Source organism: Rutilus rutilus, assembly GCF_951802725.1.
Source record: "Rutilus rutilus genome assembly, chromosome: 7".
Taxonomy (NCBI): Eukaryota; Metazoa; Chordata; class Actinopteri; order Cypriniformes; family Leuciscidae; genus Rutilus; species Rutilus rutilus.
This window is the reverse complement of record NC_140221.1, coordinates 9,540,573-9,564,854: the sequence shown is the minus strand read 5'-3', so window position 1 is coordinate 9,564,854 and position 24,282 is coordinate 9,540,573. Positions and strand designations below refer to the sequence as shown.

General features: G+C 39.3%; 1 protein-coding gene across 5 annotated transcripts in view; it reads right to left on the bottom strand.

Annotated features, from left to right (window-relative positions):
• Positions 1-24,282, bottom strand: part of sik2a (salt-inducible kinase 2a) — a 38,026-nt gene that overhangs the window by 6,620 nt on the left and 7,124 nt on the right. For 3 of the 5 annotated variants that reach the window (XR_014627894.1, XM_084413198.1, XM_084413201.1), the window contains exons 4-13: positions 22,332-22,493; positions 12,659-12,783; positions 11,830-11,953; positions 11,365-11,591; positions 10,381-10,533; positions 9,894-10,052; positions 6,407-6,623; positions 4,257-4,505; positions 1,236-1,363; positions 939-1,058 (exon numbers count right to left, since the gene is read on the bottom strand). Coding sequence is in view for 4 of the 5 variants with exons in the window: in XM_084413198.1 (XP_084269324.1) it covers positions 939-1,058; positions 1,236-1,363; positions 4,257-4,505; positions 6,407-6,623; positions 9,894-10,052; positions 10,381-10,533; positions 11,365-11,591; positions 11,830-11,953; positions 12,659-12,783; positions 22,332-22,493 (1,664 nt within the window). In the remaining variant the exon portion in view is untranslated. Of the gene's footprint in view, positions 1-938; positions 1,059-1,235; positions 1,364-4,256; positions 4,506-6,406; positions 6,624-9,893; positions 10,053-10,380; positions 10,534-11,364; positions 11,592-11,829; positions 11,954-12,658; positions 12,784-22,331; positions 22,535-24,282 lie in introns of all 5 variants that reach the window. The other 2 variants (XM_084413199.1, XM_084413200.1) reach the window with 1 other exon arrangement.

Genomic DNA, 24,282 nt, shown 5'->3' with positions numbered 1-24,282 from the left:
TAAGAAGCTCTTCTTGCTCCATCTCCTCTTCCTATACCATCTATTCCTTTCCCCTCTTCTCTTTCTACCTCTTTCAATGTTCCTCTCCCTCTCAATATTACCCTTCCTCTCCAAAACCTCTCACTCTTACACCTCTTCCTTTTCCCATTCTTCTTCCCATTTATAGTTTTTGGAATTGATAGATGGGTAAACAATTAGGGAATTTGCATTTCCTGTGTTGTGTGTATTTCTAACTCAGCAGATATTTATTTTGGGCTAATTGAGAACATTTCAAGTGCAACTGAGAATTTAACAAATAATGGAAATATTTGAATTTTGAAAAATAGTGCACAAATGATTGTGATTTTTGTAAAACCAGTAAAAAGAGCTGCAATTGTTTTTTTCCTGATATATTAACGTTTAGGTTGGCTGTATGAACTACTGTGAAAACATTTGAGAATTTGATTCAGTTTAAAAAAAAAATTATGCATGTGATTTGTAATTTGCATGAAATGAAGGAAAATGTACAACCTGTTTAGGACACCTACAAAGTGTTCAGGTTACTGTATTAACTCTTTTGAGAACAGTGACCTGAGTTTGGAGAAATGTGCCAAATCGATTGAGAAAAACTGGTGCAACTCCCCACAAACTTAATACACAGTTAAACAAACTCTTTATTTAAAAAAAAAAAAAAAGTATTTATATGATTTAGAAATGAATGTTCACATAAATTCATAGTGTATGGAAAATAACCTATTATATTTTACTTGGTTACACCACATGACATATTTAGAATAATTAAATGTAAACTTGATAAAATGATAAAAAAGTTTTTCAAAACCATAAGAAACCAACATTAGCACAAAGATTACATTTCGAAAAGCTTGGCTTGTGTGATTTAAACCAAATTTTTCCACCCTTTTGTTTATTGTGGATACTCATATACACAATTGACCCACCTGTAGTCGCTGAGCGAGGTACTGCGTCTCCAAACTCTGTCTCCTGGATAGCAAATAAGGGTGCATTTTACCCGTGAATGTCAGCGTATCTTTTCCACTTAGACATTGGCGTCCTTCTCCCTGAAATTATTAAAGAATAGGTTTTTATATCAGCATAAATACCTTAGTCATCGGTCATCTTCCAAGACTCTTATCCGTATTCTGCCACCTATTTTATTTCGAGTTCAAAGGCACAATACTTATGCTTAAAAATGTAAAAAATTGAAAAACTGAGACCAGCACAAATTGCTCTCTGACCTGGTGACTGAATGGATAGTCCTGTGGACTGACGGTGGGGAGTCCTAACACTATCTGGGCTTTGTTCAGCTCCAGGAAGCCCTTGGTCCTGGCCAGGTTCTGAAGGTGCTGTCTGAATGCCACTAAACCTGTTAAACCATAGGTTCAATAAATACAACAGATTTCGAGTCAGATGAACTGGTAGAGATATTCCTGTGACTGCTGCAGGGGTGGTCTGACTCATTGACTACTGCTATAATTAGTACAGAAGTGAATCACTGTGATTATATTCTGCTTTTAAAAGTAGCCATTATTCATAGAAGGTCAGATATCAGTCAGAATGAGGGTTATTTTATCCACTAACAATACATATTCCAAAACACTGATTATGACATGCAAATACATGCCTGCAGACAGTAAAGTGGTGGGCATGCTAGATTTTGTGCTTCAATCACACACACAGAAGAACAGATGCAGTAGCAGATTTTTTTTTAATCTTTTGCTGCAAACTATAGTTTAAGTTTGGTGAATTCTGACCTGTGCATTTCTATAGTGAAAAGACATTTAACCAATAAATGATCTACATGTAACAGAATAACCTCTTGGCTAAACCTCTTGATCCCCAATCTATATACACTTGCAGTCATGATAGTGTGCTCTCTTTAAAGGGATAGTTTACCCAAAAGTGAAAATTAGCCCTTGATTTACTCACCCTCAAGTCATGCTAGGTGTAAATGACATTCTTCTTTCAGACCAATACAATCGTCTTGGTTTGTCCTGGTTCTTCCAAGCCTTATAAATGGCAGAGAATAGTTGTTTCTGTTTTGAAGTCCATAAAAAGTGCATCTATCCATCATAAAAGTGCTCCACACATCTCCGAGGGGTTAATAAAGGCCTTCTGAAGTGAAGTGGTGCGTTTGCGTACGAAAAAATCCATATTTTAAAACTTTATAAAGTAAAAAAGCTAGATATTATATTTAAATATTTAGAAGGCCTTTATTAACCCCCCAGAGCCGCGTGGAGCACTTTTATGATGGACAGATGCACTTTGATGGAAAAAACTGAAACGGCCATTCATTGCCATTATAAAGCTTGGAATGGCCAGGACATTTTTTAATATAACTCAGATTATATTCGTCTGAAAGAACAATGTCATATACACCTATGACTTGAGGGTGAGTAAATCATGGGGTAATTTTCATTTTTGGGTGAACAACTATCCCTTTAAGAACACTGAATTGGCCCTTTATTTCATTAATATTATATAAGCTGCAAGTACAGTTACAGTGAGGAAAATAAGTATTTGAACACCCTGCTATTTTGCAAGTTCTCCCACTTAGAAATCATGGAGGGGTCTGAAATTGTCATCGTAGGTGCATGTCCACTGTGAGAGACATAATCTAAAAAAAAAAATCCAGAAATCACAATGTATGATTTTTAACTATTTATTTGTATGATACAGCTGCAAATAAGTATTTGAACACCTGAGAAAATCAATGTTAATATTTGGTACAGTAGCCTTTGTTTGCAATTACAGAGGTCAAACGTTTCCTGTAGTTTTTCACCAGGTTTGCACACACTGCAGGAGGGATTTTGGCCCACTCCTCCACACAGATCTTCTCTAGATCAGTCAGGTTTCTGGGCTGTCGCTGAGAAACACGGAGTTTGAGCTCCCTCCAAAGATTCTCTATTGGGTTTAGGTCTGGAGACTGGCTAGGCCACGCCAGAACCTTGATATGCTTCTTACAGAGCCACTCCTTGGTTATCCTGGCTGTGTGCTTCGGGTCATTGTCATGTTGGAAGACCCAGCCTCGACCCATCTTCAATGCTCTAACTGAGGGAAGGAGGTTGTTCCCCAAAATCTCGCAATACACGGCCCCGGTCATCCTCTCCTTAATACAGTGCAGTCGCCCTGTCCCATGTGCAGAAAAACACCCCCAAAGCATGATGCTACCACCCCCATGCTTCACAGTAGGGATGGTGTTCTTGGGATGGTACTCATCATTCTTCTTCCTCCAAACACGTTTAGTGGAATTATGACCAAAAAGTTCTATTTTGGTCTCATCTGACCACATGACTTTCTCCCATAACTCCTCTGGATCATCCAAATGGTCATTGGCAAACTTAAGACGGGCCTTGACATGTGCTGGTTTAAGCAGGGGAACCTTCCGTGCCATGCATGATTTCAAACCATGACGTCTTAGTGTATTACCAACAGTAACCTTGGAAACGGTGGTCCCAGCTCTTTTCAGGTCATTGACCAGCTCCTCCCGTGTAGTTCTGGGCTGATTTCTCACCTTTCTTAGGATCATTGAGACCCCACGAGGTGAGATCTTGCATGGAGCCCCAGTCCGAGGGAGATTGACAGTCATGTTTAGCTTCTTCCATTTTCTAATGATTGCTCCAACAGTGGACCTTTTTTCACCAAGCTGCTTGGCAATTTCCCCGTAGCCCTAAAGTACAATTTTGTCTCTAGTGTCTTTGGACAGCTCTTTGGTCTTGGCCATGTTAGTAGTTGGATTCTTACTGATTGTATGGGGTGGACAGGTGTCTTTATGCAGCTAAAGACCTCAAACAGGTGCATCTAATTTAGGATAATAAATGGAGTGGAGGTGGACATTTTAAAGGCAGACTAACAGGTCTTTGAGGGTCAGAATTCTAGCTGATAGACAGGTGTTCAAATACTTATTTGCAGCTATATCATACAAATAAATAGTTAAAAAAATCATATATTGTGATTTCTGGATTTTTTTTTTTTAGATTATGTCTCTCACATTGGACATGCACCTACGATGACAATTTCAGACCCCTCCATGATTTCCAAGTGGGAGAACTTGCAAAATAGCAGGGTGTTCAAATACTTATTTTCCTCACTGTATATACTATTAAGTTCACATCCTGTTGCACATATATGCTGTCCAAAGTCATTTCGCAAGCATAAATGTAGTGTGTCCATTCCTTGAACAAAGTTTGAGAGAAAGGTGATGGATGAAAAAGCGAAATGAAAAATAATGTGCACAAGAGAACACAAATCATCCCGACCTTGAGTGAGAGAAGTGTCTGAAGCCCTTCGCCCCTCTCTGAAACTGACTAGTGAGTGATTATGAGCGTCCCGCCCCTCTGTGTTGAGCGGCTGCAGGGGTTCAGGAGGCTTCTTGCTGAGGAAGACTGGAGCTGTGGAGCTGGCAGGTGTAGTGCTTAGAGCTGGATTCTCTTCAGGCAAGCTGAAGTCACTTTGCGTTGAACCCATGCTGTACTCTGAGTCCATGCTGCCGAGGGACGGGTTCAGACCTGTGGAGAGTAACTGAAGTTCACTCAAGTATATAGATGTAACAGTATTTATTCAGGGTCCAAAATGAATGGCAAGACTCAAATGCAAGTTAAAGCTGACTTTGGAGAGTGCATAAACCTTATCAAGTTACCGTGAACTTTAAGAACTGCAACATAATGCGTGGTTTACATTACAATGTACAAACAATAATCCAAGCCTCACTGACCATATTCCAGTCCAGACATAAACATAAACACATCTGTTTACCTGTGAATTCTCTGAATATGCACTTCACCTTACTGACTAGACTGCATTTTTAGTTTGTCCTTTTGTTTATACTTTATCCTTTTTGTTTTAAGATTTAAATTAAGCTTTCATTTAATTCTCTAACTTTATTTTATTTACCTTATCTTATTTTTGTTCTCTTTATTATGTAAAGAACTTTGAATTCCCATTGTGTAGTAAATGTGCTTTATAAATAAACTAGTCTAACATTGATTTAAGTGACATGAGCAAAATCCAACTGTCTACTAAAAAAGGTTCACTGTGTGTTAATGTCAGTAGTAGTTTAGCTAGAATTCCAAGTTTCTCTCCAGAACTCCATTCCTTACATAAAAAAAAAAAACATGAGACTGACATGAGTGCAGATGACCCTGTTTGAATCCTTTTCTTTTTTTATTCCATCTAGTGGGCATAAATAAATGAATTTAAGTTTAATTCAACAATATAATATTAAGAGATGCACCGATGTATTGGACGATAAAAGTAATTATTTTCACTAGCTGATGATCATGGCAGATTATATCTTCTGATGAGAAACAAAGCCTCTGCTTTCAAATTCTGGACATTTCATTATAAAACTCAAACAATAAAACAATAAATAAATTAAATGTGACATAACGGATCGATTTAGCGCCTCAGTTTAAGCGGCAGCATGGAGCGCAAGTCTTTTCTTCCACTTTAATACATAGCACAAAATAAACATGAATGAACATCAGAAGGTATATTGAAAGTACAGTACAAGTTGAGAAAAATGTCATGTAAGATCACATTTATCTCAGGAAAGTTATCCAATGTTCACAGGTCTTTAGTTGGCTATAAAAAACACTAGAGAGGAGCTTATTTACTGTTAATTATATATGTATATTTTGAATAAATTTGTCATGAAGAAGTGTTTATGAAAACTATCTTATGTGCAACTGAGTTGCATAAAATATTTCCGTTTTTTATTTGAGTGTGAATATTACATAATAAAATAAATAGTTGAACTTAATCAATTTTAGTTCAATTTCATGCATTTGTTTAAATGTAGGTAAAATCAATTGTGTGCAACCACTTACGCTAATTTTTTTTATTAAATTCAACGAATACATTTTTTTCAGTGTAGTTTGCAGCATTATTTGGGAGATTTTTGTCCTTAAGAAAATCAAAACTCTGTATCGGCAGATATCATTCTGAATAATCGACTATCGGTATCGGCAAAGACATTTAGTATCGGTGCATCTCTAGTATATATAGTATATTCATACTAATCTGCATTAAAGACTTTTACATTGTTACAAAAACGTATATTTCAAAAAAGAAAATTCTGAAATTTGAACTTTCTAATTGTCGTTAAATGCTAAAAAGAGATCAGCATATTTGAATGATTTCTGAAGGATCATGCAATGCTGAAGACTGGAGTAATGATGCTGAAAATTCAGCTCTGTGTTCTCATGTATAATTACATTTTAAAATATAATTTCACGATATGACTGGTTTTACTTTATTTTTTAGTCTTGGTGAGCAGAAGATAAAAACATTAAAAAAATCTTACAGACCACAAACTTTTGATCAGTAATACAGTATATATTTCAATATATATATGTGTCTAGACTATAATTGCCTCGACTCAACATACAGTACAAAATGCAGAACTAACCTGTGATGGGCAGCACAGCAGGTTGGTTGGTGACCTCAGACAGAGTGTGCCGGCGCTGACTGAAGCGAGCTGTATGAAAGGCGGCTAGGGGCACAGTGTGCTCCTCCTCTGCCTCAATGCCCTCATCAATGGACGTCTCCATGACGTTGCTAGGCAGCGAGCCGCTGACCTTGCGGACGACGACCGGAGGGAGTGGGTCCAGTAAGCAGCCATCCACCTGAGATATAAATACACACACACACTGTTGGCAAAACTATTTTGGGCTGAAACAGCTCAGCACTCTTTGGACGTTTTCACTTTGCTGTTTTCAGATCTGACAACTGAAATCAAAGCTGAAAAGCAATAGATGTGACTACTAGCTGTTCTCCAAGAGGCAAACAAGAACGCTTTGAAATTGATGTGAAGTGAAGATTATCAGGGAATAAAACATTTAATTCGACATGAAATGGAAATTCATCTATTTTCTTGATGTTACAGATCTTATTAACAATACATCCATTCATTGTTTTTTTTTACCTTGTAATTTTTATCCAAAATGTCAACTTAATCTTCTAGTGAAACGACAGACTTCTCTCTGATGTATGCAGGATTTCTCCAGTCAGTTTGTCTGCATAAACCCGTCCTTTTCTTACAATCGACTGCAAGCTAACAATCAACATACACTTACGACCCTACTCTGAAGCAGGAGCTAGTTTAGTTTCCCCAAAAGGCATTCCTATAACTAAAATTAGTCCCAGTTCTTGCGGTGCGAACTCGGCAAAAAGCAGGTACTTTCACCAATAATAATAGGAACTATGAAAAAACTTTCCTCCGGTGCGAAAGCCCCTAAAGTACTAGTAAAATGGACTACTTTTTGATACATTTGGTCCTTTTTTGAGTTTGAAAACCATGGTCACTTTTATTCCATGAACTGTATAAGATTCAAAAGTCTACTTTCGTGTTCTATGGAATAAACAACAGAATATAGGTTTGGAACAACATTATTAATTTTCATCCAGTGTCAGTGAGTTAACAAACAACAAATATATATTGTATATTTTTTCATTTCTATCACTGGCCAGTATCGTTTAAAATCAGTATTTAATATTCATTTTCTTCTTTTCCTTAAATATCAACAATTATACTATATTTGTAGAGCAGATAGATATCAGTTATTCTATTCTATCTCCTCTTTTGTGCGTAACATTGATCCTCTTTTCTGTTAGACCAGGAGTTTAAAAAAAACTATACATAAAATATATTTCTTTAATAAATTAAAATAACTGTCCTGTAAAATAAAAAAATTATATTTGATCATTATAATAATTTTTTTATTCTACACTGCAAGTTACAATACTAATATGTATGTCTTAAACTCTTCACTTTCAAATCCTCTAGCTTTTATTTTGGCAGAATATTGGTGAAATCCAGTGAACAGAAATGTTGGGAATGTGTAAATAAAATGAACCTACTGCACAACGAATGATCAAAATGCATTTTGTAAACTCTGCGTTAGACTATGTCTGCAACTCCATGTCCGTGTCATCAGTTTTGACATCAGAGTTATGTAATGCTGCTCTGTCAAATGCCCACAGGCGACCAGCAGCTTTCCTGAATTACAATGAGCCAGTTGAAATAAGTTTGTGAGAGCGTGACCTCAACATGTTTGAAGAGATCCCTAGATTGCCATCTGTTCTGCTCCACAGGTGCTGAGGCTAAATGAATGACTTATCACGCTTCCCCTTCTTCATAAACAAACATTTACATTTTCATTTGGCATTCACTTTAAGTACCACTCACAGTCCATTCAATGGCTACTGTTAAAGTGTGTTTGTTCCCTGGGAATTAAACTCTTGACCTTGGCATTGCAAGCATCGGTTGAGGTGCAGGAGCAAACAGAAAAAGACCTTTTGGAGGCCAAATTGGTATGTATATGGCAGAGTCCCCACAGGATGAGTCAACGCTGCATGTCAATTAAAGGAACAGTAGCTGTGGAGATTGCCTTGCGAAAGCCAAGGTGACAAATGTTGTAGTCACGCTTCTCACGAGTGGACTGAGCACCCAGCACTGATCACATGGGTGGCCCATCACTGGCACATCAGGGGTATTTACAAAAACAGAGCCGTGGTGTTGTGTAACAGCAGGCAGCAAAACTGACAGGCTGGCGTTACTGTAACAACAGCCTGCAAATAGAGGGCTGAAGTGCAGGCTTCATGTTTCCCCATGATCATATTATATTGTTATATATTACAATCCTATCATATTTTGTGCAGGCAATTAACTTAGAAAAGCCTGACAATATCACTGCTAAACACCTTTAAGTATTGTGGTATTCCGCCATGTTTCTCACTGACACGCCTCCAACTCGTAAAGATCAGGGTTTAAAGAAAACCCACTCATATTAATGGCATTGTGGTGGAGTTAATGTGCATTCAACTCATGAATACGATCTTTCCGACATGATTTAAACGCACCATTAACTACAGTATGTAGGGCAGGACTTGAGGAACCCTAGTCTACAGCAAGGAGACGCCGTTTTCGACACCTCTTCCAGACTGTAATGTGCAACGTAGCTCCTATGGCGTGAAAAAACAGGTATGCTTGAGCATTCTGTCCTTTTTAGTCACATCTTGTGACATCACGTCCTGTTTTTGGTTCATTTAGACGTCTTTGGTCCATGTTGCGTTCAGTCGAACCGCACCAGAGTTCGTTTGTTTCTTGTTTGGTGCGCATCAGGGTTCGGATGGCAGCGTTCAGAGTGACATATTCAATGAACCGCACTAACAGAGCAATCGCACCAAAGGTTGTTTTAATCAAACCAAACCTGTCAAGTGTGAACACAATCTAAAGTGTCAATAACTTTAAGTTGTACAATCTGTGCTACACAAATATATTTACATACCACAATATAAACGATATAGCAAAATCGCTGCCACAATGTACATCATCATATCGCCCAGCCCTGCAACCATGGTATAAATGGTTCAGCAAAATCTCTGCCGGTTGACATATTCCAGGTGTCACGAAGCGCATACCGTCATATCGCCTCTTACCAGGTATCATATAAATACCCTTGCCTCTGTCTGAGTCATTCATATATGAATGATTAGCAATGAGTGCTTGAGATACCTACACTGACGCAAACCCCCAGTGGTGACACCAGCCGCTGAAATCATAAAGAGCATTTTTTATTATTTAATATATATACGCAGTTGTTATTTTAAGAGGCTGAAATGCTGCGGAGATACTGCGGGTGAGTAATGAGGAAGAGATCAGGCTGACACGCAGGCAGAGGAACTTCACACGCTGCAGACAAAAGCTCTTATTGCCGTCATACAGCAGCGCCAATGAGTAACGCTGCTATTTAAAACATGCAGGCAGAGCTTACGAAATATAGCCTCAAGCCCGAAAGGAGGATGAGAGATTTCTCTCTGTGCAAGAAGAATCCATTTAAAAACCTTTTTTCACTCTTTGTTTTGGTGCTCACTTCAGTTGCAACATAACTGACCTTGGGAGTTGCCACGTCTTCCTCTATGAGCGTCTGATCTGGGGAAGTAGGGGTTTGTGGGAAGGTAAATGTGTCTGTGGTGGACTGCAACAGAACAGGTGAACGCAGGTGACGTGCTGCCTGAGGAGGGACGCACGCTTGGGAGGGAACCGCCATGGTCTGTAAAATACCAATAAATATCACAGTATTTTAACTATCATGGTTGTACCTTTGTTACATGGACAGGTACTTTTAAGTAGTCTTAGACTCTGCATATGTCAAAGTACCATCTGATACTACATGAATATGTAATGAATATGCTGATGAATCCATAAAAAGAATCCAAAAATGTCTCAACGTTCACAAGCAACCCACCAAACCTTACACAGAGGTTAAACTGAAAGAAGGATGGCTGGAATACAGATTTTGTTTCTCATGATTCCAATATTTACATTTTTATACCAACGCCATTTCAATATGTCTGGGAAGACTTCACAGATGGGGTTACCTTGACAACAGTCTGCTCAGCGACGGTGCTAGGGCGGCGCTGGCTGGCGTGCAAACGCTGTTCCACAGGGAAACTGCTGCGATGCGCTTTCAACCGCTCCACAAGCAGGTAGTAGATAGCAGCAAAGTGGTTATAGCTTTTGTTCTGGAGAGACTGTGACAGGAAAGGCAAGGAGAGCAAGACAGACAAGGAAAGAGAACACTAGAAATGTCACATTTCTATCAGTACGGTTTGAAAAGATTCTGAAAGGCTATACTTTGGAGAAATCAGATTTGGAATTCAGAGGAGAAATTATTTTTAGAAAAAAAAAAAAAAAACCACACTACTAGAGTTCAGAATTGAAGAATTGGCTCAGGATTGTCAATTGAATCAAATTGGGCTCACTCACAGGAATTTGAATTACAGAAATGTAATAAAACACAAGGTTTGTGGAAAAACATAAATAATAATATCACTGTTTTTGACTTGGATGTTTATGTATAATTATTTCCCCCCAAAAAATATGTAAATCCAGTAAAAAGATTTTAATTTTGACTTGCAGCACAACAAAATGTCTTCATAAACTTAATAAAAATAAATACTGAAATTGAAAATTTGATCTAATTATCAAAGAATATATTGAGAAAATTAGAGAATTTTGGTTCTCAATGAGTGATCTTCCATAATAGTACATAAAATGAGACATTTAGTTTATTAAATATAATTAAATGTATATCATTTAAATATAAATTCCTATAGCTGGCTATGTCAAACATCATTTAAGGTTTTTCATAATAGCCCACATGTTTTGCGCATCACTTCAATTCAATTTGAAATTTATTTTAATTGAATTTTCAATTTCATTTGTACTTTCTTAAAGTCAAATTTGAATTACAGGTCTATATCCTGTTTGCAACCTTAATTCAAATGCAGTTTGATCTCAGGAACTGCACTGGAATTAATCACATTCCAAACCCTGGCCAAGTAAAAAGCTGATCAACTGACCTCAATAGTCTTCTGCTGGTCGATGCCCAGGCTGTGCATGAGTCGCAGCACCTGCTCACTGTGCTCACCCAAGCCTGATTTGCTCTCGCAGGGCAAACCCTGTCTGTAGAGCACAGGCCGCTGGGACGGGACCTCCTGCACCATCCAGCGATGTTCTTTGATCTGACTCAGGGACAAACGTCTGGCTGGATCTAGAACCAACATCTTCCTGATCAGGTGCTCACAGTCTGAAAAATTATACATTGAATACGATGAGCTCAAAAGAGATGCTGCCTCCTTCTGAAACTTTATCTTCTGGTGTAAGCAGCAATGTACTAATTATGTAGCATTTAACCCCCAACACTGTCTTTCAGTATTGATTCCAAATAATATAGATATTGAGGTGGTTGATAAATACCTACTGTATTCATGCCAACTCAAACATGCATGAACAGTCATATAATTGTGTTACTGTGACTTCCTCACCCTCACTCATGAAGTAGGGGATGCGGAAACGACCCTCCAGGACCCTCTGTCTGAGAACAGGAAGGCTAGGGCCGTCAAATGGAAGAGCGCCACACACCAACACGTACAAAACCACCCCCATACTCTGCATGACACACACATTCACAGAAAATCAATAAATAAACATAAATCTCTGCCTAGGAACTAGCATAAAGGACCACCCACACACAATGCAGGAAATAATAATTATGTTTTCAATCAATTAAATGACCATTAGTTGTTGACGCAATTCTCCATACTGACTGAGATGACAACTCAACAACCGGGAAGAATTTCGTCAGCTGTCTAATACATACATATTAGTTTGATGCCCCTGAATATGGTATTACCATGCTTTTTTGAACATTGAACATTGCTATAGAGCCTATATTGCTGCTAAAAAACCCAGCTAAAACCAGCCAAATCTGGTTGGCTGGTCTTCCAGCCTGGTCAAAACTGGCTTAACAGGCTGGCTTTAGAGGGGTTTTGACCACTTCTTTAGATGATCAGGCTGGTCTCAGCTGGTCAGGCCAGGAGTTGACCAACCAGTTAAAACCAGCTGTACACCAGCTTGGCCAGGCTGGGAGACCAGCTTGACCAGCTTAAACCAGCTCCATTCATCTTAAAACAGCTAAGACCAACCAACCAGATAAGGCAGATTTTTTTGCTTTTTTTCCCCAGCAGGAGCTTTACGTGATTATGATGTAACCATGTAAATAACATGGTACATGAATATTGTACTCAGTTTTATATATATCAAATTACTATAGTATTTCCATCTGATATAGTCACTGTACTGCCAAGCTCTTACCCAGATGTCCAGTTGCGGACCCTCATACTGTTGTCCTTCAAACACTTCTGGAGCTGCATATGGTGGGCTTCCACACCAAGTGGTCAGGGGTTCCCCGGGACGGAAGAAGTTTCCAAAGCCGAAATCTGTGCCAGATAAAAAGAAAAAGTCAATGTCAGCATTGACTTTGTATATAGTATACATTCATATATTAATTCAGCGTGGAAGACTTAAAGTACATAAGACATTTTTTTTACAGGCATTTACAGGCAAAAGAGGTCCGTTGTCTATTGTCAATAGTGTAGCCATGTATGAAGCTCAGTTCACACAGAAGTCACTTTCAAATTAAGTAGCTTTTTATTGGTCAACACAGCAAATCTGTGTGACCAGCATGAAACTGTTGCAATTATTATGCAAGTCAATATTCTGCATATTTTACCAATTCCAAACCACATCAATCTAAATAACTACTGTTGATTTTGTATACAATAATTTATAAGTGATATGTAATAGATAGCGAGGCTGGTAGTGAAAAACGTATCGGATCACAACTGTAACCCTTGTTCCCCGAGAAGGGAATGAGACGCTGTGTTGAAGATGACTCTTTGGGGAATGCCTCCAGCATGATAGCGTCTGAAGCACGTGTGAAATTAGTCCAATCTCGAGTGGTGTTGCGTCATGGCATAACGTGACGGCATGCACAGAAGCTACAAAGGGGAGCCGGCACACAACAGTAATAGCTTCTGATAGGTCGAAGCAAGTAATTCTCAGGCACTTAGGAGGTGTGGCAAGGGACACAGGGCCTCGTTCTCTTCTCAGGTAACAAGGGTTAAAGTCGTACCTTTTAGAGGGAACATGCACTGCTTAGAAGACGACACAAAATACCCACTGTGCCACACTGACTAGTGCCTATCCTGGTGTGAAGCTTGCACAGCTCAGGACGAGAGGACTTGAGAACCCGGCATGGAGGGCAGATCCAAGCTATAATATCTAATGAAGGTGTGTGGGGAGGCCCAGCCAGCAACATCACAGACTTCTTGAAGGGAAGCCTTTGACAGCGATTCTTTAGAGGATGCCATTCCTCTAGTTGAGTGGGCTCTTATCAGCAGAGGTGAGGGAAAATTGCGCCTCATATGCTGAGGAAATAGCCTCCACAATCCACCTGCTAATTGTCTGCTTTGAGACAGGAGAATCCTTCTTAAGTGACCCTAAACACACTAATAGCTGGTCCGACTTCTTCCAACCGGAGGACCTACGTACGGCCTCCAGGGCGTTGGATCAGCCGACACATGTGGTGAAGGATGAAAAGCCTGCACGATCACAGACGGTGCCACATTCCATGGCACCTTGGGCACATAGCCTGCCCTAGGCTGGAGAAGGGCCTTTACCCTCCCAGGAGTGAACTCGAGGCAAGAGGGAGAAACAGAGAGAGCCTGCAGGTCCCCAACTCTTTTGAGGAATGTAATAGCTAGCAGGTAAGCCATTTTAAGAGTCATTAACTTCCCTTATACCTCGTCAGTGGGTTTGAAGGGTAGTAGGGATAATCCCTCTAGAATCATGGCCAGGTCCCAAACAAGAACCCTGGGCTGGATGACAAGCCTCATCCTCCGAGCGCCACAAAGGAAACAAGCAATTAATTGCTGTTTCCCCAAAGGGCCAATACTTAAAGATAGGTTGGAGGCAGCTATGGTAGCCATGTAAACCTTCAGTGTGAACAGCGAAATACCACCAGAGAAACATCCTTGGAGGAACTCCAGCACTGAAGCCACTGGGCAGTTAACTGGGTCTAACTGGCGTTCTCTGCACCATAAAATGAACACATTTCACTTTAAGGCATAAAGTTTCCTCGAATTATGTAGGAGAACACAGACATATTGTGTGTTCGCACTAGAACATGACGACCCCTGAGGTCCGGGAGGAAGCACAGCTATCATCCCCAGGCAATTTATGTGCCAAGAGAAATGATGCCCTCTCCACAGGCCTCTGGTAAAGCGACCCTCCTTAACTGCTTTCAAGCCTGTGAGGGATGCATCTGTAGTCACGATTTTTCGCAGACAGAATGCTCCCAACACAGGACCCTGGGACAGGAACCACAGTTTCTTCCACATAACCAGAGAACGAAGGCATCTACGCGTTACCCTGATCATGCGGAACGAGTTTCCCCTCGGGGAGAACCCCTGGTGCTGAGCCGTCACTGTAGGGGTCTTATGTACAGCAGGCCAAAAGGTATTATGATGGACGCTGCTGCCAATAGCCCCAGCACTCTCTGAAAGTGTTTGAAAGTGATGGCTTGGCCTAGCTTGATGTTGGTGACTATGGTCAAGATGGTCTCTATCCTAGCAGAAGACAGCTGTGCCTGCATCGTAGTAGAGTACCACACTACCCCCAGGAACATAGTTCTCTGCTGGGGAGACAGTAAGCTTTTCTTGACATTGAGTCTCAACCCCAAGCACCTTATATGGCGAAGAACGACATCTCAATGCCGAACTGCTATCTCTTCCGATGGGGCTATGATTAGCCAGTTCTCTATATAATTTAGTATACTCATGCCCTGAAGTCTCAGCAGAGCCAGTGCTGCATCCATACATTTCGTGAAGGTGCGAGGGGATAACGCTAGGCGTACGGAAGAACCAGGTATTGGTATGCTTTTCTTCTCGAAAGCAAACCTCAGGAACTTCCAGCATTGAAGAAGGATGGAAATGTGGAAGTACGCATCCTTGAGATCTATCGTGACAAACCAGTCCTCTGACCTGATTTGACTCACGATAATAGGGATAGTTAACATTTTGAACCTGAATCTCCTCAGAGACCAATTCAACACCCTGAGATCTACTGTATAATGGGGTGCAACCCTCCATCCTTCTTGGGAACTATGAAGTACCGGCTGTAGAACCCGGCCCCCCTCTGCCGAGGAGGAATACATTCTATGGCCTCCTTCACTAAGAGGGATTGAACTTCTAGCTCCATTACCTGACCCTGTTGGGGTTGACGATGGTCCACACCACATCACTGAATTTCTGCGGACGATTGACCACAACATTTTCACTCGAATTTAATTTTGTAATCCCTTTTCACTGTACGCATGACCCACTGAGATATAGGGAGATTGGGAAGATTCCTCCAAGCTTCCACATACTCTACTATAGGGGGATCAGTCTCTCGATTATGACTGCTTAATAATTATGCACAACTGAATATAAGGCGTTTTTCACTTTCAGCCCTCGTTAACAATTATATATCACTTTTAAATGATTATTTACAAAATGAATAGTAGTTATTTAGATTGATGTGGTTTGGAATTGGTAAAATGTGCTTGAAAAAAAAAATTTAACAGAATATCGATTTGCATAATAATTATGCATGCACTGTGTGTGGGGAAATGTTTCATCCTCATGTGAAATACCCAATTGCATGGATTTCTATTGAAATGACTGGATTTCACCAAGGAAAATTCACAGAACAGTAGTAAATGTGATCGCAACTTTACCTGCATATAAGTGAATGCATCCCTTTTTTTTTTTAAATCACAGAAGCTGTCATTTAACTTTGAACAGCACAAATAGTTTAAGAACCTAAGCCACAATGAAACTAAGTGTGTCTTTGTCAAGCTTCTTCAAAGTGTTTTTACACTTGCTGTAGAATATCGGAGTGGTTCTTACCCATTTTGGTATCATTAATGTGGGCGAATTAGCTCAAATCAATTGAAAGACCAAAGCTTAGGCAGCTGACTTGTTGCCTTGCTGCTGTATAAGCCATTGCCTTCTTAGGGAGTGTTTGCGTTCAAAGTTACCTCACGAAATTGATTTAGTTCAGGTTTCTGAGGCAGAATATCGAGCTAATGATCTACAACAGAATAGAGAGAGCTTTAGTGATAACCAAGCAAATATTTAATTATCACAATACAAATTTTTAAGAGCCTGATTGGTTTGGGATGAGCTATTCAACAAAGTTTGATACTTGAGGCTAGGGTTTTTTTTTTTTTTTTTTTTTTTTTTTTTTTTTTTATCCCTAGTGCGAAGCAAACAATAGTGTTATGCAGCCAATATGGAAACTAATTGCATTTTATTTGACAGATCTGGTCACTGGTGCAAACTAATATATAACACAAGTAATTGTAAATATAAACTGTCCAGATGGCTAAATAGATTCCTGGCTGTGTGTCAGCTCGGGGAGGGTCTGCGTCTACTCATAGACAACCAGCGGTGACGCATTTCCCCTGATCTTTACTCCCGGCATATAATGGACAGGCTCAATTGTGTAATGTAATCTATATAATTTAAAGATTAATTGATGCACGTCACCGCTGACTGACGTAGAGTAATGATTGCATGGGGGCGGGAAGAAAAAACTCATATGCTGTAAGGGTGGACATAAAACAGGATATTGTGTTCTATGTCCACGTAATACAGAAATCAAATTCTAAAAACACGTTAACATGTTATACAAAACACATAAGTAATGAAGACTTGATTAGTCAGAGACTGTTTTTTCTGAAAATAAGTTACACCTGACTGTCACTCCGGGTCAGAATTGCATTGTTGAGAGAAAATAAGCAATGCACTATACAAATAAACATGGGCTCACATATTACCTCTTTCATTCGGGACAAATCCAAATTAATCTGCTTTGTGCATTTTTTTGTGCTTAATGTTAAATGAAGTACCAAACGAAGGTTCGGGAGGAGCCTAAACATTCAGTCCCGTCAATCATCATTACAAGTGTACTATATAAGCACCAGACACTTCGTCATCCCATTGACAAATTCTTCCGGCAGCCCTCCTCCTCCCAGTCTCCTACACTAATTCTCTCTTTCCTCCTATGCGCAGTACTGTTATAGGGTGTTATAACTCTGAGCTTGAGCCGAGCCTCGGGATCAAGCCTCCTCCAAAGACAGCAAGCCAAGTTAGTTTACCATTAACTTTTAAGGCTGAATAAGGGTGAACTTGTGAATTGCATTATATCACTTATATAATATTTCTTTTATATTTATAACTTATATCATATCACTTATTGAAATATAAGTCGCAGCACATTTGAGATAAATACGATAGCAAATACTAATTTTCCAAAAAATACGATAGCAAAATTTCTGTCATGTTCATCCTGCTCTTGTACCTTTATTTTGTAATGTGGACTTTAATTAACCCCTATCTGCAAACTATTGAAATTTTTAAAAAACACTTAAGTACAGATATGACGCAATGAAGCCTCGTTTACTAAACTCACGTGACTTTATAAGTTTGATACATGTTTTGAACCACTGAATAAAACAAAATATTCACAAAGGTTTTAAAGCTTACGTTTCGAAAGCAGCCACCACAAATTGTGAAATCTCCAAAACTATTTGTTGAGATAACATATCAATAACATTAGCAATAAAATCTGATTTTATCAATTATAAAATTGCATTATCTCAAATTGACCTAAAAACTGTATTTTCAAGCCGTCTCCATTGATTCACAGATGATTACTCTATAAGTAAGGTTTTAAGAGATACCAACAGTATCTAAAACTGTGCTCAGATTTGCCAAGATAATGTCTCCAATGAAAAGTTGGGTTTCAATATAATGAACTCAAACATTTCTTATTAACTTCTTCCCAGACCAAGTTATCTGAGCTATGCTGATCACATTCATTTTATATCTCTGCTCTTACTGTGTTAATGATTGTCTCAGTTTCTAAGGAGAGACATCAGAGAAAAAGTTGATATGCCAATGAAACATGACTGTGAACTCCAGCAACATCTGCAATAAAATTTCCCTTTGAAAAAAATAAATAAAAACCCTTTCAGAAATGACTCTGAAAAATGGAGGCATGTCTTAAAAAGCCTCTGCTGTGATGAGAAGCACTTCACTTCTGTTATTTAAGTGCATAGTGACACAATGGCAACGCCCTATAATGCATTTTCTGTGTCTCTCTCTCAGCTTGGTATGACATAAATACAGACAAACGGTCTGGCACAAGGATCCATTCTCTGCAGTGACTGGTACTTATGGAGCACAGCATGTTAGACGCCTCTCTGTTATCCTCCACCCCACCAGCGTCTAGTAACAGTCATTATTTTACATCTCAACACTACAACTGCATGCTTGAAAAGGACAAAACTAAAGTTGACTGTTTGCATTGCATACGTATTATGTCACTTTATGCGCAGGTATTTCAGCAAGCTATTTTGTTGATTTGTTAATTGTTGTAAAAGGGGACATAACAGACGCAGTTTCTGCCAATCTCATGTTAGGCTAATCTTGAGTACCTATAGAGTAGTATTGCATCCTTCATATCTCTGAAGAGACTAGTTTGATAAGATTTATAAAAGACAGATTGTGAACAAAACACAAATGAATCTTCCAGATGATTCGTTCAAACATAATTCTACGTAGAACTCAACACTCCAGACCCCAAATCAACAGTCTAATCTAGGGCCATAAATGGAGGGGGCTCCAGCCAGTCTGACCTAACCAACGAAAACCCCCAGCTAAGAACTTTATGGCCATGCAAGCTTCAAAGAGATGAGATGTAAGTTTAGTCATGTGACGCATATTGTTCCAATAGATATTTATGTTTATACCGGTATTGTGCCTGTAATGTGCTATTCACGTTCACACTTTTGCTAAAATGTGTTACTTTGCACACTCTTCATATCACCGTCCTGCAAAGATGACAGAAAATATACTCACATTTTCTGTCCTGCGGCAATACATGAGAGCAGTTGTGTTTTAGACCAAACATATGGTGACTGAGTGGAACCTGGACGCGTCAGTGAATGGTGAGGTATTTTTCTAAATAAAATTATCCTGTCAAAAGAATTGCGCGATAACTTTGTTATTTATTTTTCCATCTGTATCATCTCAGTGAGCTTTTGTAAGGTTTTACGCATGCGCAGTAAGGTGAATTGAGCGTTTTCAGGCATTTCAAAAGTTACTCATCCACACTGAAACGTTGGGAAACACCTGAAAACGCTAGTGTGGACGGAGAGCGTTTTTAAATGAAAACTCAGTTTTTAAATGGATCCGGATTAATGTAGACGTAGCCCCAGTCAGCAGTGTAAATTCTCACAATTTACCAACAGTGGTTTGAGGACGGACAAACCACAAACCGGTGACAGGGTGTTGGGCGCCCAAGGCTCATCGATGCACAAGGGCAACAAAGGTTATCCCCTCTGGTCCAAGCCAAAAGAATTTACTGCATGGCACAAGTCACACAGCATTTTCATGATGGTCATGGGAGAAATGTTACCCCACAGTGCTTCACACTCTGCTGCGTAGCTTCAGACGAATCAGTGTGCCTATAATGACCCGTCATTCATCGAAAATGGGTACAATATTGAGCACATGAGCATTGAAACTGAATCTTGAAGTAGAAGAAGGTCTCCTGGTCCGATGAGTCCCGTTTTCTTTTACATCACGTGGACGGCCGTGTCTGTGTGCGCCGTTTACCTGGGAAAGTAATGCCACCAGGATTCACTGTGGGACGTCGACAAGCCGGTGGAGGGAGTGAGATGATCTGGGCAATGTTCTGCAAGGAAACCTTGGGTCCGGCCATTCATGTGGATGTAAATGTGACACCTACCTAATCATTTTTGTAGACCAGGTACACCCCTTCATGACAATGGTGTTCTTTGGTGGAAGTGGCCTCTTTCAGCAGCCACACTTCACATATTGTTCATGAATGGTTTGAGGAACATGATGAAGTGTTCAAAGTGTTGCCCTGGCCTCCAAATTCTCAATCCAATTGAGCATCTGTGGGATGTGCTGGACTAACAAATTCAATCCACGGCGGCTCCACCTCACAACTTACAGGACTTGAAGAATCTGCTGCAAACGCCTTGGTGCCAGATACTGTACCACAGCACACCTTCAGGGCTCTTGTGGAGTCCATGCCTCGGAGGCTCGGCGCTGTTTTGGCAGCACACGGAGGACCAACAGCACATTGAGCAGTTGGTCATAATGCTATTGGTTCATCTACAGTATGTATATATGAATGCACATGCCATGGACACAACACTGTTGAAACTTAATTCATATTTTGCACAAAATTGACTTAAAATGTGACACACTTTTGTCAATAGGTCAATCATTCACAGTTAATGGGTAATAAAGATAATCAAAATGGCTAACTACTGGCCATTTAATCATCTGGTCAATATATCTCCCTGTAGTACGAATCACACTTCCTCAGATACTCAAAACATCTAATAGTATTTCCCAAGGCAAGTTCACCATATAGCTTTGCAGTGTACAAACAGGGTTACGTGAAAAGTGTACTGGATGAACTGCATGAGTTGTGGTCAGTCTAACTTAGGAGTACGTCTGTGTTTAAGGAATGAACTGTGCAACTAAATCCAGTTTGAACTGATGTCACTGAGTAAATATGCAATCCTCTGATAGACTTTGGCTGGCATTATGTGTGTGTACGTGTGTGTGTGTGCGTGCGTACTGTTAGAAAAAGATCTGATTTGACTTGTGAAATGCACCAGAGCCAGTGAGGATCGGGCAATTACACATTTTTATTCCAAGATAAAATATATTTTATTCTGCTTTCACTTATATAACAGGGTATAGTATATATGAACTCTTTGACATGACCAGTAGATTTAATTTTCATTCACATATCATTCTTTTTGCCCAATCTAACTTTCTCATCTTGCACTCCATGTGCTTAATCATTGCTAATGTTTGCCCTTGAAATTCAAGGTAAAACCTGAAAAGTGATATTTCTGCGCCAGATTGCAGCGAACGGATTTCCTATCCAAAACACTCAAACCGCCCCCACAGCCACTAAACAGCTTATTACAGATAGTCTCGCCCCAAACTCATGCTATTAGTTGAGCCAGAAGTTGACATTTCAGACTGCTCAAACAAGCAGAGCAATATTTTGACAGAGACAGAGCTTACACTCTTCATAGAAGTCAACAAATGACTTGTAGTTGTTTCATCATATTAAACAGGGTAGAAGAAAAGAATTTCGACATCAAGAAACGTTTAAAGGTGCAGTAAGCGATTTCTGAGAAAACACTCTTAAAAGTGGATCGGACTGAGCACCACAACACACCCGTAGCCAATCAGCAGTAGCGTTTACACTCAAAATGGGGGAGGAGAGAGAGTGAGCAAGATGGAGATTTGAAGAAAGACTGTAGAAAGAGAGATGTCTGAGAGACATTACAAAAGAGAAAAGGTCAGAGGAATATCACTGGAAAGGAAGGGGTATGATCAGGCAAGAGCTTTAGGACCTGCATTAATATTAGAAAAGCTTTCCAGCACTGGAGAGAGCCAAGCAGGAAAGCCTGAAAATGGATGCCAAGGTTGTGTTGCTTCTGCTCCATACATGAGTAACACTGGTTTTGCTATGTTTCACAGAACCAACATCTGCTGTTATTTGAATGTAAGAGGTTTTCAGTGTCATTGTTTGTCTTGCTTGTACACATGCTTGTATATATTCTTGTGTACTGTTTGTTAATTTTTGTTCTTCCTTGTCAATCATTCATCATCTTCGCATTATTTTGCTTTGATTCAGCTATGATAAAGAGACATCCTTTCTTTGCATTGCGTGTTCGTGCATTTTGGAGATGGAGCAATGAAGGGAAAGACTGATTTCAAATATCAACAGTGTTCCTCAGAAATCGCTTACAAACCAGTTGGTGTCACTGACACCAATCACAACACCATGTTTTCACAAGGAAAGGTACATCTCTTACCTGCTATCTTCATATTCATGTGAGCATCCAGTAACAAGTTCTCAGCCTTCAGGTCTCTGTGAACAATATTGCGTTCGTGGCAGTACTCCACCGCTGAGAGGATCTGCCAGAACTTCCTCCTCGCATCCATCTCGCTGAGCCGCCCGCGGCTGGCCAGGTAGTCTGTGTTGCCAGACAGGGATCAGGTGTTATTGGGTCGTCATCTGCACATCCAGGCAACATGTCACAGTCATGAATTTTTCATGAAAATGGTATGCAGATTCTGACATTGAGCAGGGAAAGGGCAGGGAAACATCTGTTTAACAGGACTGGTCAAGATCGTATCCCAGATCGTATCCTAGTCCTGATTAAATTCTGTATTGGGCTTGACAAAAATACAGCAGCGAACAAAATCTATTTGAAGCTGAACAGCTGGTCATCACAGTCATTTGAAATAAATCGAAATGCAAGTAATTTACTTCAAATTAAATCATTTTTATTTTGCCTTGAGATCTGCTTATAATGTTAGTAGTTTGTTGTGCCAAAATCAATTCATGTTCAGTTTCAGATATAAACTCGCAATTGACTTTTTTTCTTTCAATTCTGACTTTTTTTCTCAGAATTGTGGGATATAAACTCTCAATTGTGGGTTAAAAAGTCCAATTCTAAAGAAAAAATACTTTTTTTCTCATAAATACGAGTTTATATCTCACAATTCTGGCTTTTTCTCTCCGAATTTTGTGATTTAAACTCGCAATTGCGGGTTATAAAGTCAGAATAGTAAGATATAAGCTAGCAATTGTGAGTTATAAAGTAAGAACTGTGAGATATAAACTCGCAGTTGCGAGGTCTAAAGTCAGAATTGAGAGATATAAACTCGCAATTCTGAATTTTTTTCTCAGAATTGCGAGTTTATATCTTGTAATTCTGAATTTATAACATGTAATTGAGCGTTATAAAAAGTTGCAATTACCTTTTTTATTTTTTATTCTTACATACTTTTATCATTTTAAATAATTTTTTAATTTCTATTCAGCTTTCATTTATTTTTATTTCAGTTTTAGTAATTGTAGTACTTCAACTTATTTTATTTTAGTTAGTTGTCAAGGAAACATTTCTAATTATTGTTTAGGGTTTCCCGTATAGTATTTGTATCATATTTTATTTCAGCTTTGTTTCATTGAATGCAAACCATTTTGAACAGATAACAAAAATAACACTGGTTCAGATATGTTTCTGAAAGGTACTGTATGTTTTCATAGTATATCGAGCTCTTTTTTTCTCAAATGATTAAGGGAAATTTATTTCCACAAACAAAGACCCCTTTAATAACACATTATTTTCTCATGTCCTTTTTCATGCATCACAGGTGTTTGTGTAATAATACCTTTTGCTATGTCAGAGTGACGTGAATATGCAACCACCAGCTTTTCATGAATTTCAAATCCAACAAAAACAACCTGTATATTCATTCCCTCCTAAAACAAAAAGCCTGCCTGTCATCCACAGCTGACCACACATTCAAAACAGGACCTGATTGTCAGCCATGCCTGCTTGAAATGCGAGTCGAGCACTGATAAAACAGCAGTCCTCTGAGTTAATCAGTTGACAAGGGCATGGAGATGCCAGTTGCATGCGTATGCATGTGTGCGTCATACGGGCCATGTAGGAGACTTCAAAGGGTGCGCTGTGCATGCGAATGCGAGGCAGTGTGCAGCACGAGTAGGATGGTACGATATTGAGTTGACAGATGGCTTCACATCTCTGGATTGACTATATGACAACATGTCATTTGCACCCAGCAGGTAGGATAAGGAAATTGAACATTAATCTGTATCATACCACACATGATATTTTAACCTAACAAAAATGGAACATCCAGAATGGAGGGAAATATGAAAGAAAATTACTGGGCAGATCAAACATTAAAAAATATAGATATGATTCAAGTGAGAAGGAGGTGAGCAAACAG